General features: G+C 38.7%; 2 protein-coding genes across 3 annotated transcripts in view; one reads left to right on the top strand and one right to left on the bottom strand.

Annotated features, from left to right (window-relative positions):
* Trappc3l (trafficking protein particle complex subunit 3L) overlaps positions 1–22,249 on the bottom strand; it is a 67,882-nt gene that overhangs the window by 8,257 nt on the left and 37,376 nt on the right. The window lies entirely within an intron of this gene.
* Calhm5 (calcium homeostasis modulator family member 5) lies at positions 530–5,612 on the top strand. The gene is made up of 2 exons (XM_047557621.1): positions 530–1,119; positions 4,510–5,612. Exons 1-2 carry the CDS (start codon positions 580–582, stop codon positions 4,897–4,899), a joined length of 930 nt encoding a protein of 309 aa, XP_047413577.1. The 5' UTR covers positions 530–579; the 3' UTR covers positions 4,900–5,612.

Genomic DNA, 22,249 nt, shown 5'->3' with positions numbered 1-22,249 from the left:
ACTAGGCAGTTTAAGAAGACATAAAATGAGTTCCTGCCTTTCAAAGTTTAAGTTATATAGCAAAAGGGGAAAAAAAGAAGAAGAAGAGGAGGGGGAGGAGGAGGAAGAGGAGGAGGAGGAAGAAGAAAAAAAGAAAGAAAATTCATGGTGAAACTTTATGTTTGGGGATTGGATTTGGCTCTGCATCAAATGGCTGAAACCCATTTCTGCTAGTGGTGATTCATCCTCCTGGAAAATTCCTAGACTCTTGTATGTCTCTGTGAGAACTTCTTTCTGATTTTCAATCTAAACCACATGGAAATAATATTAAAAGGAAGCTTGTGCACTTGAATTTATTCTAAGTCCCTATGTTTAGGCTGCCATTTCATGGCCCAATATCCACCAGTAGGAGGCATTATCTGAACACTGTTGGGAAATATGCATTCCTAGGGAATGACATTGTTTCCTTATCTGGCTGAATTCAGCCTGAGAAGGAGGACTGTTGTTTCTAATGAAGAAAGAGCTCCACCCTCGGCCACTGCCACAGCTGCGGAGTCAATAGTAAGGGCAAAGCATTTTCCCTCTTTGTGTATCTCCATCATGGATGCTTTTCAGAGCATGTTAAAATTCTTTCTCAACCAGAAAACTGCTATTGGCTACAGCTTCATGGCTTTACTGACCTTGGGAAGTGAGCGTCTCTTTTCACTTGTGGCTTTTAAGTGCCCCTGCAGCACTGAGAACACAGTCTATGGGTTGGTTTTCCTTTTTGCTCCTGCCTGGGTGTTACTGATCCTAGGATTCTTTCTGAACAACAAAGCATGGAGACTTTTCACAGGTTGCTGTGTAAACCCCAGGAAAATCTTCCCTAGGGGTCACAGCTGCCGTTTCTTCTATGTCCTGGGCCAGATCACTCTGAGTTCATTGGTGGCTCCAGTGATGTGGCTCTCTGTGGCTTTGCTTAATGGAACTTTTTACGAATGTGCCATGAGTGGAACAAAAAGTTCAAGACTCCTGGGACTGATTTGCAAGGGCAAGCCCAAGGAGTGCTGGGAAGAACTCTACAAAGTGTCCTGTGACAAAACTAGCATGTTACCCATGGACAATGAAGAAGTGAAATTGTCCCTTCAAGCGCAGTCTCAGGTAAGAACAAACTTGCCTTTTTCTCCCAGCATGAGCTTGAAGTATTCTCTGTCCTTCTTTCAGCCAGGGTGGACTCCTTTCAGTCTGAGTTCTGCCAGAATATTTTAAAACTAAATGGAAATTGGAACATGATGCAGCAGTATGACAATCTCAGGAAAAGCTTTTTAGAAGTTGGATGGCTCAGTAAAATTGCTGATTGGATTATATCTTTTCCATTTCCGAAAAGAAAATATCCTCTGGGTTATGCATATGTAAATGCTTAAGTACTTTAGAGCAATCTCTCTGGATTGACTTTGTAAATAATGCATAACACCACATCACAAACTGAGTGTTAATGGCTGAACAGTAATTAAAAATTACTATCTTCTATCAATTATTTATTTTCTAACTGGTTTCTTGAAACATAAGCATAGCTTATCCATCTATTAAAATATGGCTGAACCAAATGAGCTACTAATTTTCAAAGTTGTATGTAATATCATCAGGGTAGAAATTAACTTAAGTGGTTTCTGGTGATTGCTATTTCCATGTATAGATATTGTCAAGATTGAGAAGAATTTTCTATACCAAGTAGGACTCCGAAGTCTTAGTGAAAATTGACTATACTCTTTAGGGAGATTATGTATTTTATTCTTTGTGTCATGCAGCTAAAGAAGTTCTTGCATTACTTTAGAAGCTCAAGATGTGGAGCTTTGTTTTATTTAGTGGAAGGAAAATGTAGCTTCACCTAATTGGTGCAGGGAAGTAGCTACCATCTGTCCAAGTATATGAACACAAATCCAGATGTATAGCCCTTCCCTGGATTTAGGAAAAGAATGACTTCCTATTTATGAGTAGTAGGAATTGTATTCCCCAAACCAAAATAAACAGTAGATAAAAAGATTCACAATTTGGCAGGAACACTATTTGTTTCAGAATAAACAATAGAAAATAGTATAATTTTACTTTTTGACAAGATTTGCCTTTACAACACATCGAAGCGAACTCTGTTCTTCAAATCATATTTTCTAAAGCTGCTTGGCAAAAAAACCATACTTTCTTTATAAATTGATAAGCCAAAAAAAAAATCTTTTGTTTAGTGCATAAAGCACATCTTAGATAAAACATGTAAGGCTCCCAAATGTCTTCCATCTTTTCTTGAAGGAAGGTATTAATTACAAATGTTATGGCAGAATGAATGATTTATGGTTTATGTCCTTAGGCATCAGGCTCCATTCAGTCAGTGCCAGGTCCAAACACTTATCACTGTGTAAGCTCTTCTTCTCTAAACACAAGCACAAGGAAATCATGCACATCCTGTCATAGCTGAGACTGGGCACAATGACATGTTGACTTTTCAGCAGAATGAGAAGACCTGGGGCTGATTCCTACAGGAAGATGCCTCAGAGATGTGGACACAGGGAGTTGTAGCAATAGCAGGTGCTGACCATGAGGTTCAGATAGGCAAAAGGCAACATATAGTTCAGAATAATAATTGGGCATGTGGGTGGGAGTGGAAAAAGTACATTTATTCCTGGGTGGGGCAGAGCAACAAGAAATCCAGCTGAACGACTCTATTATTAAGGACAGTCAACTGGAGTAGTGGAAAGGGTCAAGCCTTGGAGCTAACTGGCCTTGGGTTTGAATCCTGATGCTACCACTCATGAGCTATGTGACATAGAACTTGCATTTCAACTTCTCTGAGCCCCAGTTTTCTCATAGTGGGGGATAATGATACCTACCTTGGAGAGTAGTTGGAAGGTCTAGCATAAAGCTTCTAGAACACATATGTTTCCAAGTTGTTGAGAAAACTGCCAAGGTTTGGGGAAGGAGACTCATGCAAAACAGGACACTAATAAAGGCTGAGGTGGAAGCATCCAGCAAACTGCAGTTGGAACTGTGGATACTGTGAATTGAGGGGAAAGGTAAGAAGATTCAGTGCTCAACTCTCAGGTGAGAACAGGTTAATGCTAAGGTCAAGCCTAAGGGAGATGGGGATCTGAAGTTGATCATACAGTTTCGAACTCAGTTAGAAATAGCTCAGAGGCCTAGTTGTAGGGAAAAAGGAAGTTAGATGAAAGAAGGAGGAAGATATGAGGGAGCCAATCATAGTCCGTAAATGACTAAAGTAAATATGAGGACTTTCACATGATGGTTGTTGTGCCTCGCTCATTAGTCATAAGTACAGAAAGATATTATGAGTTCAGCAATACTTTACATAAATGTATATACATTTGAAAAATAGCAGCATGTGATAATAGTTAATACTGAATACACTTGTGTGTCCAACATCTTTTCACTAAACTCCCCAAAATATCCTCTGAGATGGGTAACCCCCATTTTACATTTGAGGAAACTGAGGCACAGGGAATGTCCATAGCAAGGGGAACACTAGGGTTTAAAGCCAAGTAGGCCAGTCCAGAGCTGGCATTCATGCGCAGGCTGAGACCCTTCACAGTAACCTCTTATCTGAGAGAGAGAGGTTGGGAACCACTGATCTAGAATTTACTTGTGGTTCTGTTTTGGTCTAAATGAAGTCATTTGCAGATTACTGTTTCTGTTTTCAAATGAACCCATCTGTTGAGGGATACTAAGGGTCATTTGAATTAAATATTAAGAGATACTTTCAAAGAGATCTGTTAATTGAATATAAAATTAATTCCAATTGTGAAAAACAGAATCCCAAAACCAAAAATATTTAGAGTTATATTGAGATATGTAAACTTTTGCTTTAAAACTGAAAACACAGTGTGTCAGAGAGGATATGAATTTTGTTTTTTCTAATTATCAAAACTCAGACAAATAATCCTCATAATTTGAAATGATCCCAATTTTTTCCTTAGCACTTAGGCTTTAATTATAACTTCAGCATCCTTCTTATATCATTCCTGTCTTCCTTTACCGTGGGCAGTAAGTAATGACTTTTCTCCCAGAGTGTCTGCTGCTCTTTGCAAACACAGTCACATGGGAAGAATTGGCCTATAGCCATGTATACACATTTATCAATGCCTAAGACACCTGACTAATGAACTGGTTATTTGCTCAAATAATCACAATTACTGATGCACAGAATTTTTCCCCTCTAATAGCTAATATTTTTGGGGAACTTGATTTACCCAAATCTGGGATAAGCTATTCTTTATATTCTTTTCCATTTGCTGGCCTTCTGGTTATTTCTTTGCATGGCAACACTTTTGGGTAGGAGAACAGATATTAGGTAAACTCTAACTTCATGTTGACTGTTAAAAAAGTGTTTAAAAATTAAGACAAATGATTTGAAATGAGGTATGGTAATGAGTGTGATATCAAGTTAGCTATATACCTTCCCCAGTTAATTCAGCTGTACACCACCCCAGCTCCCTGAGAACTGATTTTGCTTTTACTTGTCCTCCATATTTCTTTCTTCCCAAGATTCTAGGATGGTGCCTGATTTGTTCAGCATCTTTCTTCTCTCTGCTCACCACTTGTTATGCACGCTGCCGATCTCAAGTTAGCTATCTGCAGTTGAGTTTTTGGAAGACATACACGGAAAAGGAGAAGGAGCAGTTGGAAAATACATTTGTGGACTATGCCACCAAGCTGAGTGAGAGGAACCTGAAATGCTTTTTTGAAAACAAGAGGCCGGGTGTCTTTCCCTTGCCCACTTTTGCCGCCTGGGAGGCTGCTTCAGAGCTGCATTCTTTCCACCAAAACCGGCAACATTACAGCACTCTTCACAAGGTGGTGGATGAAGGTCTGGAACCTTGCCCCCAGGATGATGAAACCACAATGGTCCTTGTGGGTACCGCCCATAATCTGTAGCTCATCCACCATCACTGGCTCCAGATGCCCAGCGGTACACTCCTTCAGAAAGCCTCCAGCTATAGGACAGCCACCTTGTATCTCTGCTTTTGCTCACAGCTAGTTTCTTTACAAGACAATACCACAAACAGAAACTGCTTTGAAGCTCAGGTGCAGACAGTGTCAGGGTGTGCTCTAGTTGGGGCTAAGTGATGACATATACTTTTGCATTGGTGGAGGGTTGGGCTTATTAGGACCAAACATTGTTCCAAGTTCTAAGACTTTATGATTGAGTAGACGGACTCATGTGAGAGGCTCTAACACTCTCTGTAAATATTTGTCATGGTATCTGAGTCTGAAGTGGTGGCTTGTGCCCAAACAAAGTACTCTTTAAAATAGACTGCCTTACACAGTGGGATCTGTGGTGTGGTCAGCAGGAGATCCTGTTAGGACTTCTTTATCTCAGAATTTAAAGATTTCAGTTCTCAAAAATAATTAATTGAATGAATGTGTTATCTAAAATTCAGAGTTTTCCACAAGTTTTTACTGTGTACTGAAAATATGCTCTTGGGTCAGGGCTAATCATGACTTCTGTGGGCCCTAAGCACTTTCTGCCTTCACAGATCAATTTCTACATTCAAAAATATTAATATTACATATTAGAGCACTTTCCTTTACCTAAAAGTTCATTTATTTCCTTTGATTTTAAAATTAAAAAAAGAAACTTTCATGGACTTGTACAAGTTTTGTGGGTTCTGAATGTGGATGTGGAGTCTACTATTCTGTGAGTATGTCTTAGTCCATTTGAAATACTGTAACAAAATGCCATAGACTGGGTGGCTTTTAAAAAAATGGAAATATTTGCCATAGTTCTAGAGGCTGGGAATTCCAAAATCAGAGTGCCAGTAGGGTCAGGTTCTGGTGGTGAGGCCCCTGTTTCAGGTTGCAGACGGCTGACTTCTCACTGTGCCCTCCCAAGTAGACAGGGCAAATGTGCTCCCTTCAGCATCTTTTATAAGAGCACAAATCCCATGCCTGAAGGCTTTTGATCTAGTTACCTCCTAAAGGCACCACCTCCTAATGCCATCACCATGGGAGTTAGGATTTCAACATATGAATTTTTGAGTAATAAAAGCATTTGGATTATAGCAAATTGGCCCTGACTAGAGGTCTTGGGACACAGTTCAAAATAGTACTGGTATATTGTTTTGCAGTTTTACATTCATTAGAAATAATTCAAGTTTAGATGGGCATGGTGGCACATGCCTGTATTCCCAGCTGCTAGGGAGGCTAAGGCAGGAAGATCACAATTTCAAAATCAGCCTTAGCAATTTAGTGAGGCCCTAAGTAGCTTAGTGAAATCTTGTCTCAAAACAAAACTATTTAAAAAGGGCTGGGGATGTGCCTCGTTGGTAAAGCACCTCTGGGTTTAATCTCTGGTACCAAAAAAAAAAAAAAAAAATCAAATGTTTCATTTTACTATGTAATATATATCTGTGTGTGTGTGTGTGTGTGTGTGTGTGTGTGTGTGTGTGTAAATGAGTGGAATTGTGCTTTAGGAAGAGGAGCCATGTTTTGTGCTGTGACTCATCCCTTGTGTCACAGGCAGTCTAGGAAGCTGTATATGAGCTCCTTATTACCATGAAGCATCCTGACACACTGAGGGGAGACCCCTACAAGTGTAAGACCCAAAACATGTCTGTGACATTGTGATTTACAATAATAAATGTACATTTTATTTTCAGACCCATTTCTGGCACAAAGCTTCTAAAACCCTTATGTTCTCCATGATGTGTTTTTTTGTATACTAATGGAATGAATGACTGTTGGCTGCTGGAGTGCAGGGCAGGGGGTGGATATTGGCAGGGGAACCAACCATGTGATTAGAGGATTGAAACTACTCTCATGCCTCTAGGAAGTAAATAGGTGCTGAAAGTTGAGTTGATTATCAACAGCCACTAATTTAATCAACTGTGCCTACATAATAAAACCTCCAGAAATCACCCCAAAAGGACAGGGTTCTGAGAGCTTCTGGGTTGGCCAGCACACTGGGGGGAGGCATGCCCAAAGAGGTAGAAGCTCCTTACCCCTTCCACCCACACCTGGTTAGCATCTCTTTTATCTGGCTATTTCTGAGTCGTATCCTTTTTGTAAAAATAAGTACTCTAGCAAGCCAATGACTAGCAAGCAAATGAACCTGAAGAAGGGATTTGTAGCCATGTCAGACCAAAGCCACAGGCAGACTGGGAGCCTACTGCTTGTGATTGGCATCTAGAGTTGGGGGGATTACTGTGGGAATGAGCCCTTAACCTGTTGTGGGAGGAGGGTCTGAATTTAACTCTGGTTTCAGAAATGAACTGAATTATAGACAAGCAGCTGGGTTGGAGAACTGGTCACTGTGGGACCACATTCTTGATGGTAAGAATGATGAAGAAGGAAAAGTAGTGTTTTCTTCTATATACCATATGCTTTGGATTTTGGAGATGCAGTATCAATTGGTGCCTGTGTGTGTCAGGGATTAGAGATGAGAAGTGGCAGAGGTGTCAAAATGAAGAGAGATACAACTCAGAAAATACAAATGTCCTTCCATATCCCTTCTTGATTTAGAGCTTGCCTGCCCTTAAGTGTCTGCTGAGCTGGGATAAGGCAGACGGAACTAGCCAATGTCCGTACATCTCTTGCTGAAGTAGCAGTTCTACAGAAGTAGCTTACTTGTAGGAAGTTAAAGACTGGGGAGTCAACTTGGAGTACTCCGCCACCCTCAACTCCAGAGGCTTTCTGAGGCCAGAAAGTTCCTGCTCATGATAATGGCTGACCCATTCAAGAATATCCAAACTGACTGGTAACAAGCCAGCAGCCCGGGGTACTTGTAGCTGCAGCTTAGTAAGTAGCAGAGGAGCTCATTCTCCTACTCTGGAACAAGTCACCCCAGGATGAGTCAGGTTCTCATCTTGACTCTCAGTCCTGATTCCTTTAGAACATTACTTTGCTCAGGGGGGAAATAAGTCCAAGGAACCTTATCTGTTCCACGAACAGCCTTGAAGGGAATGGGTGGAGACAGGGAGAGCAAATTGGTAGCTGTTCTTAGGTGTTCAGAGAGAACCAGTATCCAGAGGTGGGGTGACAAACTGGTTTTGGTAGGGGAGACTTCAGAAATGTGGACAGTTTGTTGTCTTAAGTTGGATTCCTTAGAAGTAGTGCCTATCAGAGGAAGCTGTGTGTGATTTATTAAATCACCTCTTAGCAGAAGAGACCCAAGAAAGAAGGAGGTTTCAAGTGAAGCCTCATGCCAAATTATCCCATAGGGAATTCTGGGCCACCTGCTTTGGGCTTGGGCTCACAGTGGGCTCAGGGGTTTCAGCTCTGGCTAAGCATTGTTCCAGGGCAGGAGGTAGCAATCCCCAGCAACTCTAGGCAGAAAGCCACCAGTGACCCAGGGTTGACCCTCCAGAGAAGGGTTCACTGCAGTGACTGAGGGATAAACACCATGCAATTAAATAATGGAGAGGGTACCAGAAGGTTCCCACTAATGGGTGCTCTAATAGTCTCCTTCAGGTCTAGAACAGAAGCATATGAAAGACATTCTGGACAAGAGTCCTCAAGCTGAGGCTGACTCCATTTTAAAACTTCTATTTTTTCCTGAAGCCAAAGAGCAACAAATGTGGGTGCCTCGTACTCTTTTATGACTATTGTTCTGTTACATAAAACAAAAGGATTAGAGAGTTCTTTTTGAAAGAATTTGATGTCTTCCCATACAAGGAATATGTATAAGAAAAAAAATTTGATATATAACACTTATATTTTCTAATTTATCCCAAGAATAAATTGTGTACAAGTATATATGATTCTTTTTTTCTGTGCAGTTCCTATTTTATCCTGACTTGACTAATAAACTCAGTAATTTTAAGCTGAGCTTAAACATTCTTAAGCATATCCAATGGCAAATGGAAAGAAAGTCATTTAGCAAAGATTTAAAAAAAAATAAGACTTGATAGACAAATCATTACATAATTCTATATAACTTTAAGTAACACATTGCAAAATGCATATGTGTCCAAAATACATATGTCTCTAAAACAAAAATACATAAGGTTTTCTACTTGGGACCTTTGAAATGGTATACATTTAACATATACACCACTGAAATGTATACATTTAACAAGAAAATTTTAAAATTATTGATTTAAAATATAGTATCATATTTCAAGGCCTGATGATCACTGATTTACCAGAAGAACTGATTAAGACTCCAGAAGTCACTAGGTAGCAGAGAATTCCTGCCTCTTTTCACATGGCATATTTCAGGGATTTCAACTACTAATTTGTGTCAATTAATAGTTGAAATTAGAAGATAGAAATAGAAATTAGTAGTTTTCATTACTATAAACATACCTGAGGTAAATCAATATATAAAATGTAAAGTTTATTTTGGCTCACAGTTTTGGAAGTTTTTGTCCATGAATTGGGCTTTGGGCCTGTGGCAAGGCAGCACGACATGAGTAAACACATGGCAGAGCAAAACCACTTACCTCATGAACAGGAAGCAAAAGAGAGGAAGAAGAAGGACTGGGATCCCACCATCCCCTTCAAGGTCATGCTTCCAATCACTTAAAGACTTCCCACAATTCCTTATATCTTCCAATCACCACCTTCCTTGGGTTTCTGGATATTTGGAATAGTTAAGCTCAAACTATGCTTCTACCATATCAGTGAGGTGAACTTTCCATTTTTTAAATTTTTATTTCCTTAGATGAAACTTATAATTGATAAAGAAGGAATTTTTAGGAATGGAAAGTTTATAAAAGCTTTAGAATACCAATATGGTAGTAGAAAAGATGGGTTGGTAAGAAGTGTCACAGCTTATTTCTTGGTGTCTTTCAGTGTTAAATAATTTGATAAAATCCAGCCACCAGGAAAGAGTCCAGTTACCTGGAAACTACAATACTGTGAAGATGCCTAAGCAAGTCATGTGGAAAGAGAGGAAAAGAGACAGACAGACAGAGATAGAGAGATCCTAATAGCCTCCACTGTTCCAGTCATTCTAGCTTAGGTGTCACACATATGAATATAGAGGTCATTGTGAAAATTCTAACCCCAGTATACATGGCATAGAGAAGAAACGGGAAGTCCAATCAACAGTTGGAACAAAAGGCTCCAGATCTAAGGCCCTCGTCAAACCATTCCAGCATTTTCCAGACATTAAAGCTATCACAACTGAAGTTGCAGGTTTTGTAGAGCAGTCTCTACTACGTTCTATTCAATTCTCTGACCTAGAAAATCATGCATTTTAATAAATGAGCATTATGTTCAGACACCAAATTTGGGACAGTATGAAGCAAGTTAGGTAAATCAAACACAAATTAATAAAAATAAGAATTTATAAAAAGAAAATTAGAGGTAAATTATATTTATAAACAGATTTATACAAAGATTTTCTCTATGCACAGACGTTCCCTTAAGGTTTTCTTCCTAAGGTTTCATTTTGCAGTATTTAGCAGTACATCCTCTGTGGTATGATTTAGTAAATGCTGAATAGGTACCTCTCCAAAATAGCTCCACCAAAGCCCGAGATGCACTTTTAATTATTTCTGGTTAAATTCTGTTTGAAGGAACACACCGCTGTGGGTTAAATTCCATTTAAAGTAAACATATTATTGGGAGGAGTGACCCATTAAGTTATTATTTGTCATTAATATATGCGACAAAAATAGGAGTGGAGGAGATGAGAGGATAGGTTGGCCTTGAGTAAGCTGGAAACTGATTGGTCATTAAGTGTTGTCTGCAGACCATCAGCATCAGCATCATCATCCTTAGGAAGCTTGCTAGAATGCAAAATCCCAGACCTGCTGGATCAAGTATATAGCTTAACAAGATCTTAGCTGACTTCCTATGCAACTTAAATCGGAGAAGCAGAACAGTGGTTCTTAAACTTAGCACATAGCAACATCATCTGGAGAGCTTATTAAAACCTAGATTGTTGAACTCCACCTTCAAAATGTCTGATTCAGTAGGTTTGGAGTGAAGCAAGAGAATCTGCCTTTTTAGCAAGTTCTCAGGGGATGTTGGTGTACCAGGCCTTACCCCATTTTGCTTTTACCAGTGACCACATCTTGAGGATGACTCTAATGCATAGAGCAGGTCATTCTGGGTAGGCAGGCTAGAAGAAATTCAGAATTTGGGGCTCTGCTCCAGGTATACTGAATTAGATATCTTTGTTATATTGTTATCAACCTGTACAAGAAATTGAGATGCCTTTTGGTTTGTTCAAGGATACTTTTTGTCTTTTAGGAATATTTTAACGCTTATTGAACATAAGTTTTGCATTTTTCTTGTAAATATTCTTTATAGGTATTCTTCATTGCTATTGTAAATAATTTCTTTTTTCCATTATGCCTTCTAAGTGATTGATAGCTGAGTACACTGAAAATCTCGTTTTATGTGTATCAACTTTATACAATACTACAGATCCTTTTCTTATTTGTAGAGCTTTTCAGAATTAGAAAAGTAACATTTTGCAACCCCTAATAATATAATGGACCTAGATAACAAAATTCTAAATTCTAAATTGTGAGGTAAAAGCAAGAAGGGGTGAGGCCTTGTGCAACTTGAAGCCACTCGTCTCTATTAGCATCCCTAAACATGGCAACCAGGTATTATATGCCTAGTGATGCAAGACTAGAGTACACAGCACCCCCTGCTGAATATCGTTTCCAAAAAATTAAAACTGAAGCTAATCCAGTTTTTAGACAAAACTATTAGCTTGCAGGGAATATTAGCAGTAGAAAGAAAGTAGTTAACACCCTAAGGTAGCAACCACATAGATCTAGATATAGAATGTGTTATTTTGCAGGTGCTATGGTTTGAATGTGAAATGTACCCCAAAGGCCCACGTGCTGAAGACCTGATCACCAGCCTATGACACTATTGGGAGGTGGGGGCCTAGTGGAAGAAAGTTAGGTCATTGAGAGCAGGGATCTTAAAGGGGATATTGGGAACCCAGTCCCTTTCTCTTTTTGCTTCCTGGTTACTATGAGGTGAGCAGCTTTGCTTTACCACATATTCTCTGCCATGATGTTCTACTTTGGCACAGACCCAAAGTGACAGAATCAAGCAACCATGGATTGAAACCTTTGAAACCATGAGCCAAAGTGAACCTTTCCTCCTTTTAAGTTGTTTACCTCAGGTATTTTGTCATGGTGACAGAAAACTGACCAATACAGTAGGTGATTAATTTTTCCACAGATTGATGGCATTAAAAGGAATTTATAGGACATAGATAAGATATAGAGACTTAACCAAATTCAATATGTGGACTTTATTTATGTCCTGTTTCAAACAACTGTGAAAAGATAATTCTGTGATATTTTGGAAAATATGAATGAGTGTTATATGGGTATTAGATGGTTTTACAGAATTATTAATTTGTTATAGTTATAAAGACATGATGGTTTATGTTTTAAATGTAAGTTCCCATTAAGAGTTGCATATTTAAATGTTTTTATATAAATTGCCATGATGTCTAGAATTTTACTTAAAATATCCCAGTTTAAAAAAATAGGAGGGAGTTGAAAGTGAAATGAATTGGCAAAATATTGATACTTTTGAAGCTGGATGGCAAATATATGTGATTCATTGCATTGTTTTTTAATATTCGTGTTTGAAAATTTTCATAATAATTATTGGGAGGGAGTTATTAGTAATAACCCTTTCCATTTTTTATAAATAACCCTAAAGGTCAGAAAGGCTCATGCAGTTTAGCCACCATTAAATTACAGAACCTAAATCTGGTGCCAAAATTTTCTGATGCCTAATTTCCAACACACAGATGCTGCCTCATGTTGCTGTTATTCATATGTGTTCATTTAAATCTTAAGAGCATGTTTCCTCCTTTTTAAAATAAAGGATGTTGAATTATTACATCTCAAAGTTTCTTTCAACTCTGTCATTTTAAATTTTATAGTCAGTAGCACATGAATTCCCAGTCATTGACTTCTTGGCGTAGTCCTCGCAATAGATGTCTGTCCCCAAGTCTCCTAGCCTCCCTCTTGCATCCTGGACTCTTCCATCCTGAAAAGCTTGTTGCATTTGGTTTCTGGATATTTGGAATAGTTAAGTTCAAACTATGCTTCTACCATATCAACAAGGTCAACTTTCCATTTATTTATTTTTATTTCCTTAGATAAAAATTATAGTTTATAAAGAAGGAATTTTTAGTAGTGAAGAGATCACAAAAGATTTAGAATACTCTCTAAACTTTAATTTTTACATATTTTAGAGTTCATCTTTCTTTCTGACTGTCTGATCAACTATCTTTTTAGTTTCAAATTTCTTGAACATGTAGAAAAATGCTAGGAAATCATTACAAGTTTTAAATCATAAAGGAAACTGAGATTAAAATGGGTAAAATGAACTAAGGAACTCACCTAATGACATTTACTGAATCATTTCAAGGAACAGGATAAAATCAGAAAAGTAATAACTCAGGTGATATTGAGTGACTTTATTTAAGAATAGTACCTCAAAATGTTCACATCCTTTGTCAGAGCATACAGCCCATGAAATGTTGACTGGTTCCCTTGCGATAACATTCTCTTCCTAGATTTTAACATAAAGGGATGTGCTTCTGCAATAATAATGAATGTTGATGATTTCAACAGAACAAGATCATTTCTTCCTGGGTTTTTTTTTTTTTTTTTTTTTTTTTTTTTTTTTTTTTTTTTGTATTTGTGTCATGGGAGGAAACATAAGGGATAGTAATCAGGGCTTTTCCTTAAATGGTTGGCTAACTATAAGCAGGTTTCACTGGCCCCGTGCATGAATTACGGCAGTTTAAAAACTATGCAGTTAGAGCTGGTATTAGATCAATTTCCATCTTCTTTGGAGACAATGTGTTGAAAACACAGTTTTTCTTCCTCTTCCCCAGGAGTTAAGATAGACTTCCCAACCACTAGTGAATGGGCTTGGCTTCAGTCAAAACTCATTAAACTTCATGATATCTTTGGAGTGTTTTCCACTATTTTTTTCCAGTGACATTATATTTTATCTGAAGCATTTAATGGAAATAAAATGAGAGGTAACTCAAAGAACTTGGATGCAGTATCTTGAAGAGTGGCAGCCCTTACCTGCCGCCTTGCTTCTACAGCAATGCCTTATAACCCCCGGAACACAGTCTGAAAACACTTGCTCTAAACATGGATGCCCAGTAGAAGTATCTGGGGAGCACTTACAAAGCTCTAGTGCCCAAACTGTGCCTCATTCCCAGAGACTATGATTTGACTGGCCCAAAGTAAGCCCTGAGCATCCTTGGACAGCTCCATGTGATTTTACAGAGCAGGTGGGATTGATAACCATTGTCGCTGAGAGGTCAGGGCAAAACTGGACCAAATCTTACTTCAACATAGCCTAAAACTCACACCAAACAGGAAGGGCCTAGAGCCCGATTGACCATCCTAATGTGTCCCCAAGTCCTTAGGTTCAGAGAGTGCTTGTTTTAGCCTTTGGGGTTTTGTTTTCCAGAATATTTGCTCTATAGTTTTCATCTCCTAGTAAGGAATTTCATCGCAAGTAGCTACTTCAACGAAATACCCCCAAAGCTAATGCTATGTTCAGTCCACACACTTAGGTTTGTTTTGAAGGAGCTAGGATAGGCCACATCAAAATGTGCCACTCTGGCATATTGATTGTTTTGAGTTCAAGAGACTCGAAAAAACAGCAGGTGCAAGGCAATCTTTCTGACCTTCATGCTGTTTCTAGAAAGCAGGATCTAAAATTCTCAGGTGACAACTGCCTTCCCTCTCTTAGAAGGAAAGTATTCTTATCATGGAGGACATGAAGTTGAGGCTGAGGGAATTCTGTACAGACTTTACTAAAATAATTCTTTTAGCCTCCCCAGATAATTGAGGGTGTTTTTTGGCAACATAATATTTGTCTAATTCAGTACCTAAGAGTTCAATCCTTTGGGTCTCCCTTTTCCTCATGAAGGTTCCCAAACTATGTAAAATTTGTGTTAAATAAATCATATGACTTTTTTCTATTGTTCTGTCTTAATGTCAATCTTATTCTCAGGCCCAGCATAAAACAAATGAACAAACAAATAACCTAAGAGGATAGAGGTGAAGTCTTTCCTTCCCTATAATTTGACATTATTCTCTCATGCATTTCATCCAAAGGAATTAAGCAATAAAAATAAAACCAAGAATTTCTGATGCAAAGTTAAGACAGCCTAAGTTTTCATGTGCTGAGATGGAAAATTCAAAAATTCTTTCCTGTTGTGCATATACAAATATGTAACAATGAATCCTACTATTATGTATAATTATAATGCATCAATTTTAATGAAAAGAAAAAAAATCCAAAAGAAGAAGACAGACAGACAGACAGACATGACTATCTAGGATCTCAAATTCTGGAACAATTTAGACATCACTTGATCACAAAGAAGTCATTAAGTACTTTAAAAACAAAGACGAAAAAAACCAGACCAATAAATATTAGGTTACTTTCCAAGTAATGGTAAAAGCAGAGGGGGCTTCCTCATGGGGCTGGCTAAGAAGGGCTTCTTTAGAGATTTGGCCATCCTATCTTCTCTCTCTCGATTCTTTAAAATGTCTGATAACAACTTAGTGTAGGTTGGTGACATGGGATTTCAGCATTAGTCCATTTTGATCTGGTCTCTAGGGCCCAGCAGAGGGACTCAGCACAAATATAGGTGGCCCAAACATTTTATTTAACTGTGGGCAATATTTGAAACCATTAAAGTTAAAATTGGAGCAAACAAAATTCTCCTGGAGCATCTCTGGTAACAGTACCAGGGAGACAGGATGCTCGTGTCAAGCCAGATTTCCTGTCTAAGTCCTGATCATAAACAGAAAGGAAAGATGGACATTCTTAAGCATGGGGAGAGGCAGCACTAAGTTAGTTTGGGGACTTGCAGAATTTGCTGACAGTTATACCTTAAGAAATGCTGTCTGTGACTAAAGGGAAAGTACTTTAATCCAATGTAGTCATAGTTAAAAGTGTAAGGGTAATTTTCCTGCAGGTGCCTTGTCTTCACATTAAAATTGGGAGTCACTTTGGTCTTCTGAATTCAATCCAACCAGCCTGCAAAATCCATAGACCTTGTGGCTGTATATATACATGCTTTTTTCCATACAAAATAAAATTGCCCACATTTTCCCTTTTACCCCTCCCTGAGGTACAGAGAAAAATAGATCAAGTGTGTGGGGGTTTATAAGGCAGTTCTTGCCTACTCAGTGGGAAGAATGAAGTCTAAGTCATTAAATTTATTTTAAAATTCTCTTCTATTTAATAAACTCATCTGCCATATTTCTAGACCAAGTGGTAAAAATTCGCAAACTGTTTTGAGTTGTTTTTGCTAATACTATTATCATTTTTTAAATACTGAAAATTTTATTACCACAAAGAATTTTTCTTTTCTTTCAACTTACTTCCACGCCCTTCTCCTCTGCTTAAAAAAAAACAAAATGCCACTAAGTAGGAAAATGGTCTGACATTCAGCTAACTGTGATGCCAGCCTTTTCTGGAATGCTATGTTGTGTTGGGCTGTGACTTCCATGGAATTCGATTCTTATTTACCAAGGGCTCCCACTTATTTTAATACATGTTAGAAAAAGTGGAAAAAAGGAAAACAATTCATTATGAGCCTCTATTGTAATGAGTTAGTCTTTGAAGAATAGAAATGGCAAAGAAAGATTTTGTATTTAGGCTTTATCTGATTAGCTTCCAGATTTTCAGTTGAAGGATTCAAGGAAACAGCAATTCTGGTTCAACATAAATGCTTTTTGCCCCTGGATCCTCCCGTTCCTGCACTGTGATGGAGAACTGCTCTCTGGCCAGGTCTCCAGTTTCCACCATGTGGTTTGTGAACCTGCATTCTCCACATCCATCCAGACTGTATTACAAATGAGCTTTTTCCTGACTCCTCCCCACTCCTTCAGCTCTGTGTACAGTAAAGAATGCTGGGGTCTGCATCCCACCTAGATCCTGAGGACTCTGTATCATTCCAATAACTCAGTTTTCTAGCTTCATCTTTTGGATGGGGGTGGGAGACCCTTAAAATAATGGCTAAATTCTCAAAAGCCTATTTACAAATTATTGTAATATGAGAGAGAGTGAGATATGCAAATAGATTAGGGTTTGGGGATCTTGGTAACCAACAGAATGACAACTGTTGTCAGTCTGATATGGGTGAAATAAGTGGGAGGTGCCTTTCATCCTCAGCCCTTCCCAGCTGCACTCATAGGAATTGCCTGGCAGGTTGTCCTGGGTAGAATGGCGAGTGACTTGAGATGGAGTAGTATCTGCCTTCTGCAATTGTGAAGGAAGCACAGAGCCCCTCTCCATGTCCTAGAAGATGGAAGTCAAATTATCATCTAGTGAGAATGACAGCTGAGCAGCCTCAGTGAAGCGCTCCCAGCCCTGATGAGGTGAAAGCAGCAAGAATGAGCTACCTTCTGGGATGATCAGCAGCAGACATCAGTTCTCCATGCCAGTGAGCTTTTCACAAAGAGAAGGGCAGAAATTCCACAGAAAGAAAGAGGTTGCAGGTTTCCCTCTGTTTCACGCCCTCCTGGCTGAGTTTCCCTTAAAGTAAGTTGGGTGTTAGAGAAGGAGTAATTGAAAATGAAATTTTCATCCTGATAAAAGAAAGAACAAAACATACACATGCCTTCCCATTTCATGAACAGCATGCCAATGGCAACACAGTTCAAGTGCTGTGTGTCTTACCAGGCACGGTACATTTAGACTTGCGCCAGAATTGTGAAATATGGTAACTCTTAAAGAAAGTATTTGTTTTTAAAATGCACATTATTTAGGAAATTAAGGAAGTCTAAAACAACCAGCAAAAAGAAAGGAGAGAGTGTAATATACTGAAGAATAAAATACAGAATCTTTCCTAAACAGAAAGAAATAAAACAACCCAAGATAAGCTATGTCTCTGACTTGAATGGACTGGTTAAAATTTATTTTACCTGGGAAGTTTTCTTATTCACATTAAAAAAAAAATCAGGTCATCTATGGTAACATTCTTTGTAAAACACAGAATGCCAAGAGAAAGGACTGGAGAGATAAAGAAAAGAGTAACAAAAGAAAAAGTCCCACAGGATTACAGCATCAGAGCAAACTTTTATGATGAATTCCTTTTTAAGCTCAGAAGAGAACCTAACACTATCTATGATAGTACATCATTTTTCTTAGGACAGTTTGTTTACTTCTCTTCTACCAAAGCGTCCCTTTGAGCTTACTGTTCTGAGAAATGTCTGCCCCACTCTTGCTAATGGCCTAAAATATTTACTTTCAACTAACGATGTGGTTTTATTTGGACTGCTTCCTAGGGGAAGCATTTTTTAAAAGGTTTGCTTACTTTATTATTATCTATGAAATGCATAACAAAGACAGTTCTACTTCCCTACCTTGAGAGTAGGCATACAAAATGGAAATTGCCACACTAATATTTCCCCCAGAGGGTAGCCTCTGGAATAGAGGGAAGCAAGCACCAGCCTCAGTAAGGTGTATTCAGTAAGCGGAGGGTTGATGGGTGAGGTGGGGTGCATACATGACTATTAACAACTTCCCAGATGGGAGGAACAGGTATTTGCTAATGACTTTATCCCATTTAAAAAATCTCAACATATTTTTCAGATCCAAATCTCCTCCCTAAGGGGTTCCCTATGATGCTGTGTTCCATGTTTTATTACCCTGCCTTTCTGGCCACAATTAGTGGGTGGCAGTGGGCATTTGAGAGCCCAGCAGTCAGTCTGGAGCTTGGCTAAGGGCCTGGAAATGACCTACCATGAAAATTCTACCCAAAGGAGGCTGGTGATGGATGGGACAGGTTAGAAACTCTCTTTTCAGGACTTTGAACATGAGATACACAGAGGAAATCACTGTTTGAGCAACTGATTTGGGCAGAAGACAAACGATACTTGGAGAAAAGAGTAAGCAGAAGCAAAAACTGTGTAGCCCTGGAAGCCCTGAGGTAGACAGAAAAAAAGAATAGAAAGAATACAAGGTGGCTGCATAAGCAAATGAAGCTGAGTCACCAAGTTGGTGGAGAACTGAAGTAGGGAATCACAAAGGCTAGCTGCTGAGGTGACAAGATAAACTGAAGGACTTTCCAGTTTGTGTTCTTCCGTGAGGCCTGACTACTGTATCATGAGCTCCCATGGCTTTACATGCCCAAAAGCTGGCAACTCAAGGGAGTTTGTCTAATATGATTTGGTTCCATGGTGATTTTTAGAATAGATTTCAAACATTTTCCATAATAAGGTTAAATATAATATGTAATGATTTGATTACCTAGTTAATGTTTATATTTTGAAATCACAATTGACCTCAGAGAAAAGGATAGGAAAAAAAATCTCCCTCTTCTGAAACTTTCCATACTGATATAGATAGTAGAAAAAAAATAAACATTTCAATAAAATTATCCAGATGAGCTCACTGTCTCCTATTTAATGAGAATCCGCTATTTTCCTGTCCAGGATCCTATTGCAGTTCAAATCTTGTTATGGCAGATTTGTTATCGTGAACCACATTTATAGCACTGGATTTTCAATGTAGTGAATGCTGCTTGAAATAAGAGGGTTCTTCTGCCTGTGGTGGAAGTGACGGGAGAAGAGGAAAGGGTAGGAATCTTTCATAAGAGAGGATGTGGATTGCTGCCCTCTTCTGGGCAGAATAGGAGAAGAAATAATCAGAGAGGTGTATAAAGATCTTCAGATATTTTCTAAGTTCACTTTAAAACATTTCATGAATGTCTTTAATGTGTGCATGGGGAGCCAAACTCCAACAATGCTTGAAATTATCCTTCCCTTTGATAAGCTTATAGGTGTATAGGGAAATGAGATTGTCCAGAAATGAAAAATAACTTCACAGAATAATCCAACCAACTATCAAATTAAACAAAGTTTATGTGTCTAAAAACTCAGGAAAACTGTATTACTCCATTCTTTTAATCTTTTTTGAATGTATGGTCTCATTATGTTGCTCAAGCTGGCCTTAGGTTCAAGAGATCCTCCTGCATCAGCCTCCGGAGTAGCTGGGACTACATCTATTCTTTGCGAGACATTTTTGCTCTAGTTAGATGGAAAATGGAAATATATACAAAATAAGCTGTTCAACAGCAAATTCTTGGAAGATTGGTGACAAATCACCAATAAATTGAATTCCACAGACTGATTAAACTGTGAAATAACACATAGACCTATGTTGCTCTATTCTTCTAATAGAGATGTTTTAATGAAGGTTAATTATGAGTTCCCTTATTTCTCTGAGGTTGGCTGTCAATTTTGCTTAACTCAACACTGTAACTACTGCCTCACACAAAGCAACTTTGATCCTGTGAGACCTACAGATGTTTCAGAAAGTGAATCTGGTTGACTTAGGGTCTATGAGATTGTATGTTTTCATACCGGCATTAAGTCTAAACCCCAAGCTCCCACTACACCTTCCATGGGGGTATCTTTAGTGTCAGTCTGCCATTATGCCTTACATATCACTCCTTTGGGCTTTCAGGGAGAAAGCACAAATTCTTAACTAGCAATATTCTGGGGTTGTTGACCATAGGATCATTTTAATAGCATGTGCTTGTCAGCTTTTTGATATTATGACAAAAATACCTGACAAGAGCAACTTAGTGGAGGAAAGATTTTATTCTGGCTCATGGTTTCAGAGGAGTCAGTCCATGGTCTGCTGTCTCCAAGAAGAAAAATCATGGCAGAGGATCATGGTGGAAGAAACTTCAGCTCATGGCAGTCAGAGACCTGCTCTCTCCACCTCTTGCTGTACTGGGGAACATGCATGAGATCTTGGGGGAAATTCCACATCTAAACCATAACATGGCACTTTTAACAGTATTAGAGACAGTAGAATCCATAGTCATGGGAGAGATTGAGAAAGAGAACATAAATTTTGTTACAAGAATTAAAAATTTTGTGGAAAAGAGAAGCAGTGGCTATATTTGATAAATTTCACAGTCTCTAACAGAAAGTCTTTATTGTGGAAGAAAAGATGCAGACTGAAAACTGTATGCTTTAGTTTATTTTTCAATTTTTTTTCTTGACACCACCGTGGCAAGAGTGGAATGTGGTTTCCTGTGCTCTTTCCCCATCCAACTAGAGTTGCACTGAGAGGCAAGAAGAGTTCCAGTATGGGCAAGCAGGTGGGACAGAGTCAAACACAAGGCCATGGAGCAAAAACTGGCCATAGAAATGGTCATAGAAATGAGTAACAACCAGAGTGGCTCATGCCTTCTCCGCTGGTTGTCTGATGACCTCTCAACCGGAAAGTCACTCTTCATTGACTGTGATACTTCTGCTAGATCATGCAAACGTCTCTCCTTTACCCATAGAAGGTGCTATGGGGACAATGCAGAAGAGAAGGACTCCTCCTCTGGCTCCAGGGTGCCTTTTTTTGGTTTGCTCCTGACCTGGTAACCTGCAGTGCATGGTCCCTCCCTTTCTAACTTGCTAGTTCCAGTTCATAGTTCTCTCTCTACCAGTGTGGACCTCAATGAAGGTTTCCATCTTTCTGGTTTTGGCCCTTTGTTCCCTGCCCACCAGTATCAGTCTGGTGGACTTCTCGTCATTCAAGGTATTCCTACCACATCTTCTCCAACCAGATTTGAATCCTGTGCTCAGGAAGAGGAACTTCCTCCAAAACGTGTTCCTTCTTTGTGCATTCTCTCTCAGTCCTACCGACTGAAGAGTAACATATGTTTATTTTTTCTTTCTAGAAGCTAAATCCCCTGAAAGAAGTTTAAAGCTTTTTAATATTCCGTATTCCTTGTTGAAATGCATGTGTGGTATTTGTTATCTGACTGGACCCCTTACTTCTACAAATTTGGATGTCCCTGTTGAGTGTCAAGTCAGTACTCCTGAGTACAAGTCAACCCCTGAGTAGGGAGTTGTCCCCATTCTAAAGTGACCTAGGAGTTTGAGTCTTCGAAAGGCTTGGATTCTTCTCACAGATTCAACCCTGGTAGTCTTGTGCACTCAAATCAAGGAAGGGTTTAAACAAATGACCAGAATGATTTACTGGAATTCTTCTATTTAGATTCCATACTAATGTTAAGTGGATCACTCTGTTAAAATATAAATGATTTAGCCAGTTTTTTTTTAATCTCTGCTATTTAACTTTCTCTCTGGATTATGTTCTAAAATCTTTCTCTCAGAGTTTGTTTACCACATTCACTATTCCTTCCCTATTTTAGGCATCTTTTCTATTATCTCCTGTGAACATTTCCTTTGAATTATTTCATTGATTTTATATCACTCACCAAAAAAAATATTGCTTTCATTATTTAATTAAGGTAAAATTTCAATTTGTACTATAATAGGAAATTATCTCA

Source organism: Sciurus carolinensis, chromosome 7, assembly GCF_902686445.1.
Source record: "Sciurus carolinensis chromosome 7, mSciCar1.2, whole genome shotgun sequence".
NCBI classification, from domain to species: Eukaryota; Metazoa; Chordata; class Mammalia; order Rodentia; family Sciuridae; genus Sciurus; species Sciurus carolinensis.
The sequence above is the reverse complement of the archived record's forward strand: the minus strand, read 5'-3'. Positions and strand labels throughout refer to the sequence as shown.